At 40.3% G+C, this 24,788-nt stretch overlaps 1 protein-coding gene across 5 annotated transcripts in view; it reads right to left on the bottom strand.

Annotated features, from left to right (window-relative positions):
- Positions 1 to 4,823: 4,823 nt before the first annotated feature.
- SOBP (sine oculis binding protein homolog) overlaps positions 4,824 to 24,788 on the bottom strand; it is a 155,272-nt gene continuing 135,307 nt past the window's right edge. For 3 of the 5 annotated variants that reach the window (XM_019499891.2, XM_059732639.1, XM_059732634.1), the window contains one exon: positions 18,550 to 20,662. In XM_019499891.2, the coding sequence (XP_019355436.1) occupies positions 18,710 to 20,662 (1,953 nt within the window). In that variant the 3' untranslated portion in view covers positions 18,550 to 18,709. Of the gene's footprint in view, positions 4,913 to 12,208; positions 20,663 to 24,788 lie in introns of those variants that run through there. The other 2 variants (XM_014605855.3, XM_059732637.1) reach the window with 2 other exon arrangements.

The raw sequence follows: 24,788 nt of genomic DNA, 5'->3' as shown, positions 1-24,788 counted from the left end.
TATAGTAACCACCCAAAGTACTGTAGTGCTGTGCAGCTCATCTGACGTAACAGGCAATGTGCTTGGACCATCATTGCAGAAAACGTATAGGAATTATTTTCTAGCATCTCCATGTCTTCAAGATAGATGTTCCAGAAGTACTCTGAGGAGCTCCACATTTCTTGAACACAGGCCAGTCTAAAGCAGACACTGTTTCATCAATAAGGTACACTACTGGCATGTCATATGTGTTCAGGCACATGTATACGTGTCCTTTCATACTTTAGTATACCCTACCAATTGTCATCTTCCATGGGCAGTGTTAAATGCACTTTCAGGACTAGGTCTCTGTGAAATTTATCTGATGCTGCACCAGTATGACTGAAGGCGGTCTCAAGCCCTCAGTATTATAGCCTAAGAAACATGGGTGCCTATAGACATACTCAAAAGTGTGTGGGGGTGGCATTTTAATTAGAACAATTCCTCGAGAGTCACTTTAATTAAAATGCCTCAATGCCATGTGTATTAAGCTCATAACTATGGTTTTGTTTTTGAGGGCTTTGTGTTCATGAAATTGGGATAAATATAGCAGCTTTTATAATTTCTTGTGAAAAAATGAAACCCACAAAATCTCTGTGTCAGCATAGGAGGTAATTAATACAATATGTTTACAGTATTTAATCCTGCTCTTACTGTAGTCAAGGGCAAAATACTCACTGACTTCAATAAGAGCAGGAACAAGCCTTTATTCAGCAGGGACCTATCCTGGCCATTAAGAGAAAACTCTCATTGCCTTCAATGGCACTGTGAGGGAATGCAAGCCTGGGTTGCAGCTTGCTGGAGAGCCAAGACAAAGCTGCTTCTCCTCACTTTAGGAAAATGTTTTGTATGACTCAGGGCTATAAGTTGTAGCCGTATTGGTCTAAGGACATAGGCAGACAACGTTCTTCGGGTAAATTTGATATCTTTTATTAGACTAACTAAAATAGTTAGAAAAGTTCTTCTTTGCAAGCCTTCAGGTACAAACACCCTTCATGAGGCTGAGGAAGCATCTGCAGTTGGTCTGCGCTCTTCCTGGATGGTATAGAATAGAAGCCAGAGGCCAGTATACATGTGAAAATGCCAGTCAGTGAAAATGCAAATTGAGGCAGCCAATGGGTGAGAAACATGAGTGGGGGGAGGGAAAAGGGGGGAATGTAGACCTCGTGATAAGAATACACCTGGTAAATAGTAGAGAGGTTACTGGGGTATCAGATGTTAGGTAGGTTATAATGTGTCATAAATTCAGTGTCTATATTTAGTCCATGATTTTTTGTATCCAGTAGGTTGATGATGTGAAGTTCATAGGCTTATCTGTGAAAGGTGTTTTATAAATTCCCTTGGAGGATTAGAACTGAGAGATCAGAGAGAGAAGGGTTTTTTTTGTGAGGCTTCTATTCTATTCCATCCAGGAAGAGCACAGACCAACTGTAGATGCTTCATCAGCCTGATAAAGGTTGCTTGTACCCAAAATCTTGCAAAGAAGACTTTTTCCAACTACTTTAGTTGGTCTAATAAAAGATATCAGATTTACCCAAAGAACCTTGTTTGCCTCTTGTATATCTCAGAACTTCACACATTCAAGAATGCGAAGGGCTTCTGTGGCACACAAGACCCTCCTTTTGCATCTTCCATTGCATCCTGCTGTCCAGGAAAGAGACAGGTGTGATGGTTGTATGTTAGTACCTAATAAATAATATTAAGAGAGCCAGCAGAATGTACTAAGACTTTGCTGGGATCTCATTAATCACAGAGGACCAAATCATCTCTTGTGTAATTCCATTCATTTCATTAGGGTTATTGTAGAGGAAGGAATTGGCCTGGAAATAAAGCTGGTTTCTTTTGCATGATGTACCATCCATTCGGTCTACATTTTTGTTGCTCCTTTATGCATACTCAGAGATTTCTTCATAGGAGTGTAGCAGTAGATTTTTTTTAAAATAGTAAACAATGAGATGCTCAGACTGTCCCAACCCAGAATTCAGGCTTAGAATTTTGTATGGGTTCAAAAGAAATTTAATCTGGGCAAGTTTTTAGGAAAACTAATTTTAGATGGTTGTGTTTGTGTGTAGCCAGGCTTCAGTTTGGATTGCTTTCTGTAGCTTCTGCTTACATTATGCCTTTTGATAAAATAATTTCATTTCTGAAAAAAGTAATTAATTAAAGAGGGTGAGAGAGAAAGAGAGAGAGATTTTACTTTTGGAAACTATAGAATCTGTTGTTTCTAGAAAGGTGAAAAATGTGTTAATAATTTTGGCAATTGACGGAAGCAAAATCAGTGTACAAAACCCTCATGTTCTGGTAAAGTCAGAAGAATAGAAATGTAGGAAGTTCTGGTGTGCATGCCCAGTCTAATAAGGCACTTTCTTTGCTTTACTCACTTGATGATGAAATCATGCCTCTAAAAGCAGTGGAGCTTCCGTACATTTCCAGGTCCTCCAGCAGCAGGGAACCAGCGTTCCTGAATCTACAGGGTGGTACATGGAAGGCAAACCCCAATATATGCATTATTCAGAGCCTAAATTGGGTGAATATGCATATAGATATTACAGAGAGTTAAGTGGCAATTCAGTAGGAGTTCGATGCTTGAAAGAACTTAGGCTTGACTTGATCCGGATCTCTGTAAGTGGAAAGATTTAGAATTCCAGTAGATGGGAGAAAGAAGTCTCCTGTCTTGCAGTAACCCTCCAAGTTGGCAGACTCTTGTACAGGAGGCCCATTTAAATCAGTGAGGCTCTGCCCAACACAATGATCCACCCAAATTGAGCTGTTTGCAAGATCAGGGCCCAACTCAATGCTTTTAAGAAGTTTTATTTTTTATTTTCCCCACCCTGCTTCATTATTGCAGATATTGAGAGAAAAGCAGAGGAAAGAGGAAATAAGAGAAGCTTAGATGCAGCCTCCAAGAACACTTTTAAGTACTTTTTTTTTTAGAGATTTCAAATTGAATTTTGCTTGATCTGTGATTAGTCAGGGAGCAAGAAGAATAACATTATGCACACAGGGAAAAAAAAAATAAATAAAAAAACCAGCACATTGAAGTGCATTTTTTGTTGGAGATTTATTTTGTTTTAATAAATCTGACACCAGTTAGGGAGAGAGAGAAGTGTTGTGAGCCCAGAATGAAAGCAAGCACACTGAAAGTACTTCATACTCTTGTCTTCCCACAGATAGATGTTTCTCTGGTAGCTCTTAGCAATCTCTCCCCAGGCTTAGGAGCCTCCCTCTCCCACCCCCACCCCTTTTTTTTTTCATTATTGTTTTTTAAAAAGCGAGCTTGCTCGCCCGGTGTGTTTTCCAAGCTTTCCCAGCTCTAATAAATAAGGAGCACCTGTAAAACAGTAGCTTGACTTAAGTGAATCTGTACAAAGGAAAATATAGAAATACAGTATATACATAGTGCTCATAGTGCACCATCACTACAAGGCTCTGGTTTGATTGGCTTTGATACCCTGCTCCCAACACCATGGAGACTGAGACACTTCTTTTGCAAACTGTTCCTTGGCTCCGAACAGTAGCCTTATAGAAAAGGTGTACTCTGAACACTTGAGAGTGAACAATTGCTTTATTCGAGTTAGTAAACAGTTACACTGAATCACAAGGTGATTTGAATTTTTTTTTGTTTTGTTTTTTTTCTGTTTTGTTTTTTTTTTTAAGTTTTGTATTTGTCAGAATGGGATACTCCACAACTGTCTTACCAACTCAGTGCCAGTATACATGCTCTAGTGTACTTTTGGACTCTTGGCTACAACTGTACAAGTGCACACAAGTAAATTCTACCCTGTTATCCTCCACCCACTGATTGAGGATCGAATTGCACATTTTTCTTCACCATGACAGGAGAAAGCAAACAGTGAAACAGAATCATGGGGGATCTTTCTCACTCTACCCCTTGCTTTCATTGGTTTGTCCATACCATTCTAATTATCATGAAAGGGCTATGCATATGGAGAGATTGTCTCACTGGCTTCCTGGATCACTGAAAACCATCAGGGTTGAAATTTCATCCAAGTCTTTCGTGACGCCCAGCAAATATTCCCCTCAGATTATTTTACACCTTGAGGGAATTTTGGTCTTTAGTTCAACACTCTTGCTCTGTTCCCAAATGGGGCGCTATTTAGGGGAATTTAAAGAGAAAGCTGAGAAGAATAAACATTTACTGAGTTCTCTTGGCATTCAGTCTCTGAAAAACCACAGTATAAACTATTCATGCTGCTTCTTACATCTGTCAAATCAAAAATTAAAAGCCATAAAAGTGTAACACTGAAAATATGGCATTAAAAAGGATAAAGATGGCCTTTGTAAAAATAACAAGGAAAGTATATTAGCCAATAAAATATTCTAACTCTTCATTTAAAAGTGCATCATGGGTAGGACAGAGATGAGACTGAAGCGTTGCTACGCCAGTATTACCCCTTTCCCCCATCAAAACTTGAATAGGTCCAAAACCATACAATGCAAATCACGATTCTTAATGTAGCAGCAAAACCACAGCAGTTTTTTGAAAAAAAAAAATCCATCATTGTCCAGTCTCAAATATCTGAACTTTGAAGTCAGAGAGGGAAAAGTACCTACATTGGTCCATGTGGTTTTTGAAACCAGGGTGAAAATCCCCCCAGAAAGAAACCAAGAGGAAAGTGTGTTCCTCAAAGGAGAAGAGGTGGTAGTAGGAATGCTGAGCACATTGTGTGGGTCCATGATGTGCTGTCTTCTGGGCCAAAGGCACCCGTGGGATTGAAGCTTCCTCTGAGAGACTTAATGACAGGAAGCTGCTTTATTTGCTTGACTTATAGCCAGAGGGGGTGGTGAGCGGACCAGCTGGTGTCATTTGGTGAAGTGACAAGGTTTGCTCTGCTCCCTTTCTCCATGCAAGGTACTCTGTCAGTGAGCATTCCTGGAAAAAAGAAAAGAAATGATCAGAACATATTGCAGATGATTCACTGCAGGTAACGTGTGCAAAAGCATGAGCTTAGACATGCAGCTGAGAGCTGTGATGGCAACTCAGTAAGGAGACAACTTGCACTGCTTCAGCCTCAGGTATGTCTGATACTGTAAACACGGTCAGTAAATTGCTAAGTAAATGAAGCCTTGTTTGCAGCAAAATAGTTGGAAAGAAGATGGAGGAATTCCCATGATAACAAGCTAAAGTGATACAATGATAATTAATCCTTCACACTTACAGAGCACCTTTCATCCTAAGAAATCAAAGCTGAGTAATAATGCTGTGCAATTAAACAGTGCACTGCACCGATAGATCTCAAAGGGTTTTACAAAGGTGGGATGTATCATCTCCTCTGAACAGTTAGAAATGCCTAGAGGATGGGTGATTTAGTTCTACATCTCACAGTGCCCGAGCAGAACACACACTTACACACACCTAACAACTATTTTAACTATCAAACTTGGTTGCTTCCCGATAAGTCAGAGCCCCTATTTTTTTTTTCAGATATCACAAATCAATTGCTTAAATGCAGCTGAAAACAGTATTTGGAATAATAAAATTGTGGTTCATGCATATCTTTGTAAAGATTCCTTTTACAAACCTATCTTCAGTGCTGCCTAAATGGAAGGGAGTTAAAGACCTAAAACTCCATTTAGAGGCTGAAATAAAGGATTTTTTCTGAAGGAGAAATTGAGTTTGCAGTAGAGAAATAGACACAGCATCGATGCCTGCGTGAGTCACATTGGACACCGAGTTCAGATCCTTAATTTAGTTCAGTTTTTCATGCATTTATGCTCCAAGAACACTAGAGATTTTTTAAAATCAAATGCTTTAATAAAGAATATTAGAGAAAGAATATCGAATCTACTAAATACCCAGAAAACCTTCTTATCACAGCCTAGCCTCCATGGGAGACTACGTCATAAGCCTTCCTCAAATCCTCTATACGCTATCATACAGATTGTCAAAGCCAGACTAGTGAAAAATGTAGGAAGTGAATTCCAAAACCCTGAGCTGTCCCCCTGCCCCCAATCCCGTGCTCTGGACTGGGTCTCTGACAGCCTCTACCCATCACACTACAGGCTATCATTTCCAAGTGTCTCAGAGGATCACTATCATCCATAGCATTGTAAATGATTGTGCTAAATGTAGGGTTTGAACAAAGGCCTTTCAACAATCCAAGTATGAGCTGCCACTGCTTGTGGTAAAGGGCTATCTAACTTTAGTAGCATTCCTTAGTGGAGTCATAAATCTCATATGTGAACCAGCTACTACAAGAGTACAAACCTCTCAGTCTGTCAGTGAAGATGACAGTATTGTGTGTGAAGTTTCATTTTAGTTTTTTGCACGTTTCCTGTCATCTAGAATTGTTTTTCTCTTGTTATTTGATTAAATTACTTTCCTCTTTGCTTGTTCTGAAGGTGAGAAATTATTTTTCTGCAGTTATGATAAATAAAACATATTTCATTTCATTCTTACATTAGATTCAAGGGTCAGCTCCTGCAACGTTTACTCAAAAAAACCCCTTTCCGAAGCCAATGGTAGTTTTCACTGTATAAACAATACTGGATCAAACTTTTATTGAAGTCATAAGTGAACCCATCTGAATATTGCATACCAGGTCAGATCTTGTTCTCAGTGAAATAAATGAGGGATTTCACAATGATTTCAAAGCATGCCCAGGACTTGTGTGGAAAGGAGCATGAAAGCAATGGTCATAAGCATCTTTTACCTGGAAAAATTCACTGAATCATTAAGCTATTGGAGGTAGTAAGTATACAGTAATTGATGCTATTTATCAGCGTCTTAGTTAACCATATACTTGCCCCATTGGGAGATAGACCCACCATTCCCTTTTCTGGGTGTTTTTACTACGCCTGTTACTAGATCTCAGAGAATTTGAAGAATCCCACTTATATTTTTTAAATTATCTAAATAGACCCTGTGTTTTGGATACACACTGAGACTATCTTTTGGTTTGGACTCCCAACATTCTGCCAGTTTGTGGAAAGAAATCCTGAAGCACAGTATCAGCGTTAGTGTTTGGGCCAGTAGACACGTTCCTCAATGTGCACCACCGATCTTTTACCCTGAGTGACTCCTGTTGCCACCCTGCATTTCTGTGCTTATATCCCATGCAGAACTGCCCTTGTCATCGAACATAAGGCTGAGAGGAGTGTACAGAAGTGTATACTTTGGCTTAGTTCAGAGCATGCTGATCTCACCGTCAGCCAGGTCACGGATGCCACTGCAGCTCGATTGAGGTAGGTTTTAGGTCCATGTTTTGATTCATTCACCATGAAGCACATAACTTCTTCTTTCCATTCTGTATCTACTATTCCTCTAAATCATTCTGTATGTACTATTCCTCTAGGCACCTCTATAGGCAGTTCTAAATGTACTACTTTTTCTATTTTTCCATTCCACCCCCCCATATTAGCTGATATGGTGTGCCACAGAAGTATAAGAGGAGGTGCAGGGAGGGTGGGGGGCAGGAAGTGAAATGCAATCCTGAGGCTTTCTGCTGGGAGTGATCAGAAGTTTTTGTAGGAGTTGTGCATTTGCTTAGACCAACTCTGATTGGGCAACAGGTCCATCCTCAAAATCAGACAGGAGACTTTCCTCTTTGGTATGTATCACAAATGTCCTTGGTGATGAATATATATTTGTAGCGATCAAGATCCAAAGGGAGTAAAAATCCTTACCATTATAATATGTGACGTTAAGAATAAGGACATTTTAGTCATCACCACTTACTAATTAAAACAAATTATGCCAATACCAGCAGGTATGCCCAGCAGAAAACCACTGACTATTCATATTTTTCAGTGGAAACAAATGGCTTTCTTGGACAGTAGCACTTACTCTTTGCCCAGCCTAACCACAACCCAACAAAGAACTAATATTCCTGATCAGAAATGAAGGATGCATCATGTGTAACCCTCAAGGGAAAAATAATTTTCATGAATACAAGCAGACTCAGTATTGAGCTGAATTCCAGCCTGTCTCACACAGATGCTCTCTGGGTAGCATGGAGGAAAGAACTCATTGAATTTCTTCCTTCTGCTTTCACAGCAAGCCTTTAAGTTTACATGCCCCTGTACATACCACGTTACAGACTTCCAGCTCTTTGAGTGTTTGGTGGGGAGCATCTGATGATGGATCCAGCACAAATAGTAAACAGGTCTGCAAACATGCTTCACAGACCCTTCAGCAAGAAGTTACAGAACCAGTTGTTCAAAGTTTCTTCCAGTTTCTTCTGGACCTTCCTTAGCTAGAGTTGGTTAATGCTTGTAAGTATGTGTTTATACTCTTCCCTACATTCTTGTTTGTTTTGTATTGCCTAAAATGCCACATGCGCACACACATGCACACACAACACACCCACCCACACTAGAAACTATTTTTTCCTTTGGCTTCTCTTGTTCTCCACTCCAATGCACAATTCTGTCATAGAAGCAGTATCTTACTGTTCAAAAAAATATGGTGACCAAGTGTGGGGATTTTAGTGTCAGGCAGTCACTGATGTGGATTGGCAGAGTGGTCTATCTTTAGAGGTAATAGTTAATTCAACCAGGCAATGAACATTAAAATTGCTGATATGCCAGAAGATGCCTGGTTCTTTTGGGACATAAATGGCCCCAGAGCAAAGTCAACCCAATAATTTTCTCAGGGAAGTGCTGAAGACATACACCACAAGAGTGCAGCTTAGACCTATAGACACTCTGAAGTTATCTGCTGTATGTAATAGTTCTGTACTTTTTAGCAGTTCTTGAAGTAGTTCAAGCTTTACCCTTAAAACCTTCCCCTTTGAACCATGAATAATTTAATTTTCTTCTCCATGAATCAAAAGAAAAATCACCATATCATGAGCTGGGGAAGCCTTTAAGCATAAAAGGAAACCAATGACATTGTTGTTGATGGCTGAGGTTATCACCCTCATTCTTCATTTGCTGCTACCACCCTTTCCTGTAAACAGCCCTGTCTCTTCCAATTAAAAAAAAGTGTTTAATATACTTTGTAATTTTACACTTCTAAAACCACCTTTCAGATTTGAGCTGTCTCAGAGTGATGATCAAAGACTTCATGAAATTCTGCAAAGTTTTCAATTTTACCTTAGAAAAATCAGCATGTCTTCATCTCCTCCAAATGGCACCATATCTTCCAAAGATACCACTGAAAAGGGACATTGTTTTATATCCCAGGGACATGTATAGACATACTAGCCAGTATATACAAAAGAGATGACACCAAGTGGGAAGTAAGGCACTCTTGCCTCCTAAACTCAGCTCTGACACTGATTTCTTTTGTGGCCTAGAACAAATCATTTAATCTGCCTGGACCAGATTCTGGTCTCATTTATGCTGAGCTAATGTGATGCATTCCCACTAAAGCAAGTCTGCCAAATTTTCAGGCATCTACTGCAACAAATATGTTACCATTCTGCATTGGCATGACCCTGAGTGTTTGCAAAGAGGTGTGTGCATGCGTGTGTTTTACATTGGACTTTTTGTTTGTGTTTTGCAAAAACATAGAGACCCACCCCAGAAGAGCCAATAGCCTGATGGCTTGGATCTGGAGGTGTAAATCCTTGCTCCTCCTGATGCAGAATAGAGACTTGAACACTGATTTCACACATGAATGCCCTCACCACTGGATTATTCTGGGATGGACATTTCTTAATTTATCCTGTTATATAAGTGAGAATACATTCACGAGGCCAATCAAAGGAAGCCATAACCATCAGCTAGCCATAGCCATAACTTAAGCTATAGCCATAACCATCAGCTAGGGTGTGGGAGATCCAGATTCAAGCTTGCACTCTGATAAATAGAGAATAGTGGATTTTGAAAAGTATGGACTTGAACACAGGCACCTTGGGTGACTGCCTTATCCAGCTGGCTATTCCAAGGTTTCATTTTAACCAGAAATTATGCTCAGGATCTATACACCCTTCCTTTAAAGCACTTCACTGAAACTGCTGTGTTCCCCTCGAAAGGTTCAGGTTCAATGAATCAAGATTTCCTGACCAAAAAAACCCAAACCCTTCCCCAAATTTTTGACTGGTTTGCTCCTTCTTTTGAATGAGTTGCAGGATAGGCTTGGTATGACGGGTGCCGAACACAAGAGGCTGCTGTGGCACTGGGGGCTGCACCATCTGATTTTCTGTTTTCCTTCTCACTACTTCCCCAGCTGGGTCCAAGAGGGAAGAGGTAAAAGATAGGTGCAGCAGGGAAGCCAGCAAAAGAGAGAGGACACAGAGGTGTTGGCATCCACAGGGAAGTAAAGGCTTAGCCTTGGCCTTTGGGAAGCTCATCCCCACTGAGCTCCTGCCCCAACACCTTCCCATCTGACATATCTCCACCTGCCAAGCTGTATGCCCAACGCTTGTCTGTTTTGGGTGTTGACCCCACTGCAGTTTGGGGTTCTTTCCAGTTAGCTCATTCTTATTTACATAACGTGTTACATCTAGAGTGACACAACATCTGGCAGCTGTGGGTGAACCAATATATTCACAGTAGCCACAGTGAGATTAGTCTGCTCCTCTGCTTCCATCTCCCCATCTGTAAAATGGGAAGATTAATGCTGAACTGTCCTGCATAGCATATAGTGAATTATTGTTAACTAATGCATGAAAAGCCCCAGGTAACTGCTAGGAGTTAGCTGATTTATTTATTTTTTGCTGCCTCTGTACAGATATTAGCTGTCCGCACTCTGTTTACACAATTATACAGCCTCAGACTATATAAAAACAGACTTTTATGAAACTCATGCTTTGGATCTCAAAATATTAAATACAAAAATCCAAACAGAGCAGCCACAACATAGACTGCTAGTCTCTACTGATTTAACTCTTACTCATACAACCAGCAGCACTGAAGCCAATAGGGTTTTTTCTATAGCCCAGTCTACTCGCATAGACCAAGATTTCCAGGTGGTCAAGAACTTCAGGCTGCATGTCCTAGGCATGATTTTGATCTTGGGGAAACAAAACAACTACAGGGAATCTGAAGCTAGAGATTTATAGCCAGAAAGTTGCTCTGAGGTAACTGCCTGTCTACATGCTTTTATCCCATGGGAGCTTACCCCTCAATGAAACAGTTATATGCTGTCACGTGTTACTTTTCATTTGCTGGCTGTAACATCAAGCAGATTCTGGGGGGGGGGCAGGAAAGGAGAAAAAAAATCTAAAATATGGAGTTACTAACTTGTAGCTAAACATTTCATAGGTACAGTGCCAGATATCTTAGAGTGTCCCTCATTTATTCACATGCCTATTGGTAATTGTTTATACTACTGTGGATCTAGTGAATACTGCCATGTTTTCCCATGCAGGAAAATATTTCTGCAAAAAACCCAGAAGTAGTGACATCTTTACCCCTCAAATAACTGGTACCTCAGTAAAGGTAAACTGTTATGGTATAGTACCAAATCTGTGTTTGATCTAAACTCAGAGAGCTGGGTACAGAATTCAAGTCTGCACTGACCTCATCATATATCCTTGTCCTCTGAACTAGCGTTCAGACATCACTGGATTACAGAATTTCTGTGGGAAGCATTTTTTGGATAAAGTGCTTAAAATGGCAGCACAATTGGTGCATAAACACTTATAAATATTTGAAGCATAAGCATTCAACAAATCATATTGCTATAAAGTTTTACATTTAACCACATGGGCTCCAAATAAATAGCTGAAAATTGCTCTAAATATAGGTTTAAAATATCAGTAAGTCGTTGATGGGATGCAGAACTTTTCAGAGAAATCAGAACTAGATAGTTGTTTCATTCTATATCACCCACTCTCCACAACTTTGAAAAAAGTGTGCTTCCATAGAGGCTGATTATATTACATGGTCTGCATTTCCAAAACAGGGATTGGAAGATGAAACGTAGCAGGGGCTGGGGTGTTCTTTTAACAAATGCAGTTCAGCCTCTTTGCGTCTAGATAATTTGTTATTGTAGGTTGGCTCAAATTTAAGACAGTAACATTTTAGAAACACTTGGAAAACTAAGCCAGCTGCAGGGAGGATATCATTACAAATTGAGACACATGTTGTACAGGAATACCATTCTTTTCAAATACCAAAAACATGTCTGGAGAAGTAAATCCATGCAAAATGAATCAGAGACAGGGCCTAATTCTGTGATGTGGGGAGGAACGAATGCTGCAGTATTCTGAGCACTTTTAGTTCTCATTAGAGACAGTGGGAGATAAGGGTGCATAGCCCTTTACAGGATCAAGCCCAGTAATTTAATAATCTTTTTATTTTTGGAAGCAAATGTTACATACTTGGAGCCTCTGTAAAATGTTTGTTTTTACCTTATCTACTCCTTTTATTGTACCAACAGATTTCTTACCAAGCACAAACCCTTTTTATGTAAGTATAACATAGCGCACCATCAAAAACCCCTCCACAAATGACACATGCCCCAACAGTAATGCCACAACCTGGTCCCTTAAACATGTGTGTAGCTTTAATTCTTTGCTGGATGAAGTTCTAAAATAGACAGGGAGAGACTCAGCCAACAGTTTGGATGTAAAAGGATCTTAAGGCAATTCTGAAAGCCTTGTTTGTCACAGACTATTCAATCTGATCCCCAATTCCTGGCCTGTGGGGTATGCTTTCTACTGCACTGGACTTTTCTATTTTTCTAAGAATTTGTGTTTTAAAATGTAGTTCTCTAAATCCTACAACTCGTCTAATGATGACTACCTCTTCCGTGACTGACGTCCTTTGAAAACACACTTAGAGCATTTCACTGGTTTTCTATTTCCTAAAACATACAAGGATTTTCTTTCATTTTCTTTTCATATGATGCACACATTTATCATGCAGTACATATATGGACCAGACGAAATCTGGGCAGGCCACGTATGAAGAATTTTTTCCAGTATTGTTTCAAATCACTTCCTTCTCACACAAAGATCACAGATAACAATTAAATCCATAAGGGCCAAAGTAATCTTTGGTGCAACTCCATTCAAATCAGTGGTCCCAGACATGAAATACGTGGAGGTCACAAGCAGTCCTTAAATCTCTATAAATCAGATCCTCTGTAAATTGATGTAGCAGTTTAAGTACCTGAGGAACCAGCCTCTTATCTGGCTTGAAAGGAACTGCAGGTGCTTGGTGTCTCTGAAAATCGGTTTATTTTTTGCTTGAAAAGTGATGGGCTGAATACTGTCCCATTGTAGCTTATTCAAGAACCTGACTTTTCCATCTGAAAAGTGTGGCCTGTGGCAAGCCATTCTGTAGAAAAGAAAAAGGACCCTATTCTCATTTGGGGTAAATCAACATAGGTCCTTTCACTTCAAGGGATCTACACAGATTTACAACAGCTGAGGATCTAGACCATAGTCTGATACTTCCTACTATGCAGACTGAATTTAGAGCACCCATATCCTGACGGTCTTAGATATGGGAACTGAAATTGAGTACAAAACATGTCATCTTACACTCTGGCACTTAAAGAATAATTTTTCTGGGAAACCCTTTTTAATTCAATATCTCTGAGTAGCTACCATGGTGATTCTGAAATGTAAGATCACTATTAATGTCAGGCAGTCCTCAAGGGTCAAACTGCAATTCCAAGCAAATAAGCATCACTGTTTGTGGTGTTAGCACTCTCTGCCAGAATAGCGGGAAAGAAGGATGTCAGGTAAGGGAGTCACTTCTGGAATTCTGAGAGCTGGTGTTAAGTATATATGGCCATCCTCTCAACCAATTTAAATTAGCATTACTCCAGTATAGTTATACCCACCTAAGTTAGCTGAGAATCACTGTAGTGCTGGGTCAGACAAAAGAAATTAGCATAAAATACTTGCATAAATATATAAATACTTAATTTTTTCATTTATACATTTAGGGCCAAATCTTCCCTGGCCAATGCAATGAGGATAGGGGTAGATATACTTAAGTGCTACAGTGAGGAGGGTTAAAGAAGGAATGCTAATGACTGTGCCCCTTATCTCAAGCCTCCCAACCAGAGAAGACTTTCTTATGCTGGGCCAAGGGAGGTGAAAGGATTCAGAGTGGGATGGATATTGCTTCTGCTCTGAAATGGAGCATTCTACACCTCATGTTATTATGGCAACACTATATGTTTTAGCCAACTGCCAAACCAAACATACTATTTCCTCTGCAGATCCTGACCCCACAGGGACATAGTATGGGAGCTGGCCTACTCTTAGCACTTCCAGTAGGACTAAGGAGATATTCTGTGTGTATGGGGTAAGGAGTTTCTTCCTCACCTCCTGCAAATGTATGCATAGCTAGATACATGCATTTGCATGCGCACACGCACACGCACACACACACACACACACACACACAGAGGTAGAAGTCATGGGTTAGTCATATGTGCTATTTAATTTTCCAGTTCAGCTTACTGAAAATAGTAAATGAAAAGCAAATGTATCATTCTAACATATTCACCTTAAAAACATTTATATTGAAACTGTAGGGTTAAAATGATTCTGCCTGGATGTACTATGAGCATGCAGCCAACACTAACATTGCTAATTTTAGAAAGTTCATTCTGTTCAAACTTGAAACAATTACACCCAACAAAATATTCTTCTTACTAGCGTCATGTCTTTATCGCACTATGGAGCTGGCTCTGAAACTTTTTCACTGTTTGTTTGAATAGCATCAAGCTAGACCAACTTGACAGTCTACATCCTGATGGAGAGGCTAAACTTTAACATCAAGGATTATGTTGCTGATTAGCATTTCCAATAATCAAGTAATTGGTACATTAAATAATCCAGAGGCTGGCTACTTGCCCAAAAAGGTCACTCTTGCATTGATTTCTTTTTAAAGGTATCTATGTTACTAGTCCTTAGATGCTATCTGCTTGTCCAGAACTCTAGCATGGACGTATCTGGCTCATTTCCTTCAATTAATGCAATTTGATAGGAAACTAAATTCAAGAAAAGTTACACGTTATGTCACATATGTTCAGATTTCCCAATTAAGGGAACCAGGCAGAGAGAGAACTATCAGGGTTGTTTATTCTAACAAGATAATACGATTGTGAGACCAGTGTAATAATTCAGCTCCAAGGACCCAATCAAGAAAAGTGATGGGCCAAATACTGCCTATGTAGCTTATTCCTGCTCAGGGAGCTGAAAGATCCATCAATTTGTGACTCTATATACACTTAGTTTCTTCATTACCACATAGCAAGGGAGCAGGGCTTTATCTCCACCTTTACCAGACCCAGGGACAGGGATGCTGGGCCAAAGACTTTATGGAAAGGGTGGAGGTTAGGAGACCATCAAAGAAACTTTGTGGGGCTCAACATGCCCTTTTGTTCACAGCCACAGAGAGCAATCAGAACAAAGCTCAAGATGTACTCCTTTTAAATCCAGTAGTGCTAGTTAATGTCCACTTGCAGTCATGGAGGTGGTTCTCTCAGGGCCTTAGGCAGCATGTCTTCTGTGGGAGCTGGGCTGCCATGATTAATCCCTTCTACACTTTCTCCCAATCTCCACTGCCATCCTTTCAAAAGCAAGGGATTTACAGTGTGGCACAGAAGAACTGAGCTCAAGATGATTACATCAACATTAACAAGCTCAGTTACCATGCATAAAATGGAATGGAAAATGTTGACAGTGCATAACAACGCTGAGATGTCTCCATGCCCATCCCCATGGTACACAGGGAATATCACCTCCCTGACATATTTACAGGAAGGGGGTTCTTGAAAGTTGAGTCAATGGGAAGGTGCCACAGAATTGGCATCACTCCAGCTATGATTGGCTGGTACCTTTTCACTAATTATCAAAGGGTGATTTGACATGGGGTCAAAAAACCCTCATCTGAAATTGACACTGGTATTGTGTGAGTTAGCTGCATATGCCCTAGAGAAATATTGACCCCCTCCCTCTCAGCATTTCACTGTGGTATAATATGGAGCGATGGTGTTTTTCTTCTGTAGGGTATTTTGGAGTGAAAATTTCCCTTAGAATATGCACAGATTCTGGCCTTGCATATCTTTTTTTGAGGAAGTCAGGGGTAACCATTTCTGTGCTATTGCACAGACCCTATAGATACTGCAAACTAAAACCCTACAAGTAACCTAAGTTATAAATACAACCCTTAAATGGAGACAAACAAATACTAAATGTAAACACACACCTCTGTAAATAGGATAATGATCATTCAGCTAGATAGTTAAACTGGCTGTTTTCAATACTAAACTTGTGAATGTCTAGGAAATTGGTAGGGAGGGCCACAAGTTTTTCTTTTTAGGATGCGGTTTGGCTGAGCCCGGTTTGTCCAGCTTCAGTGGGGCATATCAGCTGCACAGTTACATTTTTAGAGTAGTCAATGAGGAAAATAATCATGAATGAAAACAGAGTTCTGTGACCTTAGAGTGTTCCATTCTCAGGAGCGCTGAGCTCCCCCTAGGGATCCAGACATCAGAAAGCAATTGCACAACACAAGAAAGGAAATGCCCAGTAAGAGGAAGGCTGAATAAGAAGAATGAGTTGTCAGCTTATAGATGTTAAAGCACTTTGACATTAGTTACAAACAAGGCATGGACAGCAGGGAAGAAATAAATGGAATTAATGCAACAGCTATTATGGATGGCTCTGATATTAAATAATAGGAATATAGTCAAATAGTGCATTTCCTACAGATCAAAGCACCACCGCTAGGAAGGCATAGGTGTGTATGTGAAGTTTAGGCTGAACAACCTTTCAGGCTCTGAACATGGTACAGTCATGCTGGCAGCAAAACTCTTGAGGCTGCTATAGCAAGATGGTGTGATAGATATGCTACAAGAGCCTAACTGTGATCCACTGAAAGATTCTGCTGGGCCACATTCTTGTCCACCTATTAGGCATATAAGTAGACTTGTTCCACTTTATTCGAGTCCCTGAAAAACCACTGATGAATCTACTTGTATAATACACCATCACTTTAGCCTTAAAACTAAGTCACAAAAAAGCAATGAGGAGGAAAAGGACCCACGCACTTCTTGCATCAACAGTCTTTCAAGGACTTAAGCAGGGTGGAATAGTATCCCACGTAGGCATCCACTTAGGTGTCTAGTAGCTGGAATAGAATCTGGCCTAATGACCTTAATGATATTTTGGGCTGCTGAGTTATTATAGATGTTAATTAGTAGTGCAAGAAAGATACAGCTGTGCTTTATTTTCATACTAAATCTTTTAAATGTGTCAGTGTGTGCCTGGAGCAAAGAACAGAGTCTCTATTATATAAGAATAGACATTAAAGTAAGTAAATAAATAGCTTGCATGGTCAATGGGAATGATAAACCTAGTATTGCAGCAATAACAGGAAAACTGTTTAAAAATCAATATGTGCCACACTGCAGGATCCAAGATTGTGCAGTGATCTCCTGTTTTTAATACTGGGGAAAATAGCAGTATCTCAGATATCAGATATGTGCTATCTACTGCTGGTAGGTGTTGAGTTGTTAAAGGTAACATTTGTATTGAACGTCTGTGAGTGACTGTGGCATTGCAAGGGACAGCACAGAATATGATTTACTGGAGGTTATGGAATACTCAATGGATTGTAATAAAATTTGGCATGTCACCAAGCCACATCCGGCAAATCATCAGTATTTGATTTCTGAACAGATTCTTGTAACACCCACCCCTCTCCCTTTTTCTTACAGAAGCTCTCCAAGCTCATGAATCTAAGGAAATGCAATTACATTTGTTTCTTGCTCACAAGGTTGAAGCAAGAATAGACATATATTACATAAACAGTTTTATTATAATACTATTTTGTTGGGGGACTTCAATGGGGCTTTTATGCCTCTGGAGCATTGTTTCCAGACCAGACCCAGCTGGTGATATAACTATTTATTATTTGCATTGCTATAGTGCTCAGAGGCCCACATTAAGGACCATTATATTGTATGTGTGTGTGCACACGCACATGAATATGCATGTCTACATATGTGTGTTTACATGCATGCGCACGCACACACCCACACACCCACATTTTTTGGGGGAAAATTATAAAGTGTTTTCACAAAGTGAGAGAGATGGACTGAGGCAGGTACCTGAGGTAAGGGAGTGGGGTTCCACAATATAAAGTCCACCTTGATACAACCCTATTAGCCTGAGATAAGATGGTAAAATCCCTAATCACAGATTGGGGACAAAATGGAACAAAGTTCAAGAAAGAAGTCTTGCACAAAGCCCAGGCTCCTCTTATATGCAGCACTGACTGCTTACGGTAAGTATGTTGCTCTGAGTTCAGGGTCAGAGTAGTATGATTGCAGCGGACCAAACCAGTGAACAACCATGCCTTGAACTAGCATCAAGCAGAAGGGTTCCCCTACTCTAAACACTCCTGAGAGGGAATTATGGTAATTAATTTGGATGGTCATGAGGTCATGAACTCCTGGTACTCAAGCAGGATCATGTTTATAAGTGGGTTGACTGCCCAGACCTAGAATTTACCCACTAGTTTGACATGCACAACACAACAACATCACAGCCAGCACCATAACGGAATGTTCTGTGAACAAAATGTTAACGAAGCTGCTGATGGGTGACGAACTGACCGACACAGAGGTGATTCAAGACAAAGACAGCATTAAAAACATAAATAACAATATTTTTCTCTTTTTTTCCTTAATAAAACAGAATCTGTATCTTCGCTTTACAAAGGCCACATCCACATGAGTTTGACTCATAACTCAAAATATTAATATTCATTCTATTCACACAGAAGGCAGCACTGTTTACACAAACCTTTACTTATTCTGATTTCGAATTCGGAGACACCTCCTTTTCAATGGTGGCTCCAGATCCTCTGGCCCTGTGCTGAGTATTGGCGTTGAGATTATGCATGGCGCTATTGCAGTCTTTTCTGCTGGTTTTGGCACAGGCTGGATCACGCAACCTGTCTTGGGTAGCATCCGCAAAGCATAGGCATGGTCCTCATCTGCAGGGTTGTTAAGGTTTGGGTCTTGCTTGTCTCCCCCAGCGAGAGGCTCTTCCCCAATCTTCTTGCCAGCCTCTCCCTCTAGGTGGCAATTGGATGCACAATTGTTCTCTTTAACAGATTCCAACTCACTGACAGCTGACTCCTCTGGCGGTGGAGGCTTTTTCTGCTCTTGAGACTGTTCTGAGTTCTTAGAACCCTCTGTGCTCTTCGTGCCATTCACAATGACATTGCAAGCTGCGCCACTGGTTTCTAATCCTGAAGTGCTGGAGGCCAGTGAGACAGGGCCACAGTGAGCTGGGTCACTGCATGGTAATGTTTTTGTTTCAACTGGGCTGCAATTGTCCCTGCAGTCGCTGCAGTTCCTTTTATCTGAGTTACCAAAAGCCAAATTTACAACACTGTTAGGTTCACGTTCAACTTTAACTTGAGCATGTAAAGCCCTGTGAATAACATTGTGTAGCCTAGACCTGTGGCCCACAGTTAGGTCTATCACACCATCCTGTGGACCCTGTAGCACACTGGAAAAACTAAATTTACTGTTCACTGGACTACTAGCTCTGATAGTCAAATCAACAACTTCATTTTTATTATGCTCCTGGAGCAGTTGAGCTTGATTTAAGGACTGGCCTGAGCAGCTTGGTGATGAGTCAGAGGATTTAGAGGGCCCTTGCTTTGAATCTCGAGGGGACGTAGAGTTATTTGATGGCTTTGCTCCAGGTGTATCGCTGGAGGTACTTGGAATGAAGTTTTCACCATTGCTGGAGAAGCCATTGGGGGGCTTGGAATCATTGATGTGAGGGATGGGAATGGGAATAGGGATGGGTACGGGTAGCGGAACAATGACAGGATATGGCACTAACAGGGTTGGGGGCGGCACCAGAGGGGCAAGGGATGGCAACCCAAAGTTCATCATCTGTGGCAAAGGCATAGGACCATTTGGCATCATGCTGACAGGGGGAAAGGGAAGACTAGGCAAAGGAGCCCCTGGCGGGGGAGGGGGTAGTAAGCCTGGAGGATTTCCAGGCATGGTAGGTGTAGTTGGGGGATGAATATGAGGAGATAGCATTGGCCTGTGCATGGGGCTAGAGGTGGGACCCATATTTCTGGGACCACCTGGTGGCGGACCAATTCCAGGAATCATTGGATTGGACAAGGGGCTATTAGGATTTGAAGCATGATGAGGCGGCCCTCGAATAAATGGTGGACGGATTTGCTGCATAATTTGCTGTTCCATGAATATGGGCAGAGGAACTGGCCCGCGGTTTGTCATCACCATGGGAGGACTTCGAGGTGGGACACCAATTGGAGGCACAATGCTAGCAGGTGGCTGAACAGAAACAGGTGGAATATTTGGATTCTCATTGATAGAAATAGATTTAGGAACTGGCGTGGGGATTTTAGTGACAGAGCAGTTGGCAGTGTCAGACGGAGAGGCAGTGGTAGACGCTGATGGTCCAGGACCTTGAATTTGGCCAGCTGCAGACACTGGGGATGGGGCCTTTCTCCGAGCATCTGCTAGCGGTATATTCCAAGAATCTGGAGTCAGCAGCTGCACCCCAGTGCCTTCTGCTTTATTTTCAACTGGAGGATGTAATGTGCTGCACAGTCCAGCTGGAAGATTGGCCTGTGTCTCTTTGTAGAAAATGTCCATTTTGTACTGATTGAGACATTTTGCACTGCAGAACTGAAGCCTTCGTTCCCCGTCCCCAAAATCCAGATACTCTTTTGTGTGTCTTATGTGCTTACACCAGTCACATACCTACAACACAGTAACAAAATCAAAACAGGTGAGAAAAAGTGATCTCCTCTTAATCATGTAATTCTAAAAGTCATTTTTCAGTGCTTTCTAAATATCTGAATTATTTTTCTCATAGGGAAAAAAAATTAGCAGCATTTTGCAAAAGTTATGCCTTTTGGACACTAAAGTATAAATGAGTGAAATCTCACAAGCTTTTCTGGCCCACACATTCTATCTTACACAATATGTCAAATATCACATATATTCATACCGAAAGGCAGATCCTCAGCTGTCAGAGCTCTGTTGACTTCTTAGATATCTCTAATATGACAGCTCATACCAGCTCAGGATCTGTCCCTGAGGAGAGAAAGTGTGTGTGTATGTATGTAAAATACCTATGTGCTTGTCTAATATGTGCCTACATCGTAGATACTGACGTATACACACACCCTTATATTTTCTTTGACATGATGATACATAATAAACCAGATCAAGAAACAATGAGAAAAGGACCTCAGAAAATTCCTTGGAAATGAATGCAAGCTGTCTGTGCTAAGCTACAGCACACTGTAACATTATTAACTGTGTTAGATAATAAGTTGGAAAGGGTGCAGTGTTTTAAATGGTATCAAAAAGCCAAAACACCATTCATCATTTGCTCTGTGTTCCAAGTAGAAACTTGGAAATAGTCATGAAATCTGTGTGAGGTTCAAATATTCCCAATTTGTGATGTTTCGACAAGCTGGAATTATTTTCTGAGCTGTTTGCCCACTCTCGTTCACTAGTCACTTTGTGTAAAACTTCTTGGCAGGCAATGTCTTATTTAGCAACTTTTCAGATACTACAGCAAAAAGTTAGTATTACAGATCCTTTTTTAATTTTATTTTGCCCTTTTTTTGCTACTATTGGTGTGGTGAAGGCATAGCCAATTTTTTTTAAGTAAAGCTGCAGAACTAATTAAGCTGTGAAAGGTTTTCCCAGTTGTAAACCACTAGACACCAAAGTTCAAAAAATAGTCATTCTAGGCTTCAGAATCCATTACTTCAGAGAAATTATTGTGATTTCATTAACACATTAATTTTGCAACACCAACAGCTCTCACAGATGGTGAAGACATGATCTACAATTCAAATATGACTCTTGTTTGCACAAATGCCTTTCCTTCATATGGCATTTTAAACAAGAATTAATATGAGTAATCTTGCCATAGCTATAAACAGATAAACAGATGTCAGATTTTTCAGTGCCTTACTTTTTTGACAGAATTTTACACACACGCAAAAAAAACCCCATTTTTGTCATTTATGTTAGTTCTCAAAATATTCTGTTGATTTTTAGTGCTTTCTATAATCAGTATGTTGAGCCTAGGACCATGTCAGAATTTAGCTTTATATTGTATGTGCTCCTACTTTTCCAAGCAGCCCCATATTATCTTGACATGAGATGGCTATGCCTTTTTTAGAAAAAAAAAGACAAAGAATATAATTGTGAAATGATAGCATTAAAAGGATAATTAATTTTAATAACTATTGGCCATATAAACAATTCAAAACAACATATGTCGGGCATTTGATTACTCATCTCATTTAACTCTCAGTTTTCCTTTAATACAAACAGTGGTGACATTTTAGAGTTTTCATTTATATAGCGTAAAGATATATACTTTTATCATTGTTACACTGTTTCTTTAACCAATGCAACCCCAGGTTTCTTGCTCCCTGTTCACCACTGGATTATCTGTCTCTCTCTTTCCCCCATTATATTCACCCACATGGATACCATTTTAAATTCATTCATGAACTTTACATCCTGTCTGGGAGACTTTTAAAAATCTCAAACTAAATGATTCTTTGAAAACTAAAACCAACCAAGTCAACCCCTGAAGTGTGGAAATTTATGGGTCAGATTGTTAACTGGTGTAAACAGATGTAAAATGTAAGCAACTGCATTGATTCACACCAGCTAGAGAACCTATGCATCCTGCATTAGTACATTTTTATATCTATTGCATTGAGCCAAACAATGGGAAACAGTTCATTGCACATTAGAAACAGCACACTGTTTGAAGCTGACAAATAAAAATTAAACTGCCTAGAAATGCAGAAAAGTAGGCTGGTAAACTCATGACAGGAGCATCAAGATAAAAGCCTTGAGCTGCAAAGGGGCTCCAAAACCTTTATAAAACTGTAATAGGATGGGAACTCATAGGGCTGAATCCTATTCCACTTTATGTGCCCAAATGGCAGTTACCCAGCCACATAACTGGCAACGTTGGCATGTATACACAGTTTGTGACCCTGTTCCAGCTATACTGTAGAAGCATAAGTAATAGCCTAGCAGCCAGAGAAGGAGATAAGCAGAGCCAAGATGAAGAGACCAAGCTAGGGAGTGTGCGGCTCAGCGATATTTGGAAAGAAAGGAGCCCTGGGTTGTAGCCTGGACCCTTAATCCCAATGAAGTAACTTCCTCACTTGTCTTCATCTATTTTAGCCAATCAATATTAAAAACCAGATGTGGTGGCCCAGCATCAAGAGGAGGACTGGGGAAGGGACAGGCTAATGTCTCACCTGTGAAGAGGTGGTTAGACCGCTGTGCTAAGTTAGAAGTGCAGGTTCAAACCTCCTCTGAGTGCAAGAAGCCTAGAATCTGCAGCTGTCTATGCTTGTGTTTGAGGGGAGCCATTTTAATTAGAGCAGTTCCCAGGCAGCTGTTGTAATTAAAATGGCTTACCATCACGTGTATTAAACCCCTGTGCATTTAAAAATGCCCACAGGATGCTTTACTTAAACCTCATTCGTTGAGGTTTAGTTAAAGCACCCCACGGCCATTTTAAAATGCATGGGGGATTAATACACATGATGCTGCAGAACACTGCAGCATTCTAATTAAAATGCAGAGTAGACTTAATTACTTGAGTCTGCTCTGACAGGTTCTAATTAGTATACCAGTGAGCACATGTATAGGTAGCGTGAGTCTCCTGCTTCCTGAGCACATGCCCTAACCACAAAGCTGTTGACCTAAAACATAGGAGGACCCTTCTCCTCTTTGCCAGGCCACAATATCAGGATTTACATTCCTGGTATGGAGCAGCATACCAACAAGAGCAGATCCTTTTGCATGTGCTCAGTAGCCACATGAATGCATATGTCCAAAATGCACATGCAATAGGATCACAACCTGTGCATAGGTGCCCAGAATGGCAGCTATGTAACAAGGTTAATGCTTAAGCAACTATTTGGATGTGTAAAGTGAAATAAGATTCTACCCATAGCAAATAGAGCAGAAGCAGGTGGACGGCTGCAAGAAGAGAGCTGAGGGATGGACTTTTCATAGATCATCCTTTCTAGCCCTTCAGAGTTAGCATGCAACAATTCAGTAAGTGGGGGAGCACCCACTGAAAAGTGTACAGTGGGCCAGATTAGTTGGGTACCACTGCTTTAGTTAAACAGATTAAAAGAAAAATATATAAAAAACCCTCCTGGCCTCTTTTCTAATCATTTAATTGTATTGGTTATCAGTTCAAGAATTCACTGCAATACTTCAGTGTTTTATTGCTCCATTCACTTGTAAATTTCAAATGGGACCCTGCATCATCTACAGATAAACAAATATTTTCTCCTCAGTAAAATATTTAGAAATCCTGCTTTGAAATTCTCTTCTGATTTCTCATATTTTCAATAATTCATAGAGGCACAAGAAATTCTTGAGCCTGCCTGCCTCACTCCCTTTTTTGATCAAAGCCCATTCATTCAGTTTATTTTATCACCAGATAAATTTAATTAAAGGAACAAAAGTTAAATGTAATAATTCTATTCCTGTGACTATCCTGAATGGATCAAATATCCAATAATAATCTCATCGATTTTATGCATTATCTTAAAGTATGTAGATTAAGGTCAGCGACCACTGGTTGCTTTCAGTGTGTGTGTGTGTGTGTGTGTGTGTGTGTGTGTGTGTGTGTGTGTGTGTGTGTGTGTGTGTGTGTGTGTGTGTGTGTGTGTGTGTGTGTGTGAGAGAGAGAGAGAGAGAGAGAGAGAGAGAGAGAGAGAGAGATCTACAGGTAATGTTGCACCTTAGCATACTGTGTTAAAATGTAGAAAAACAGTCTTTCAAATGAGGGAGAAAATTACTGGAGGAGAAAAAAATG

This window comes from Alligator mississippiensis, chromosome 1, assembly GCF_030867095.1.
Source record: "Alligator mississippiensis isolate rAllMis1 chromosome 1, rAllMis1, whole genome shotgun sequence".
NCBI classification, from domain to species: Eukaryota; Metazoa; Chordata; order Crocodylia; family Alligatoridae; genus Alligator; species Alligator mississippiensis.
The sequence above is the reverse complement of the archived record's forward strand: the minus strand, read 5'-3'. Positions and strand labels throughout refer to the sequence as shown.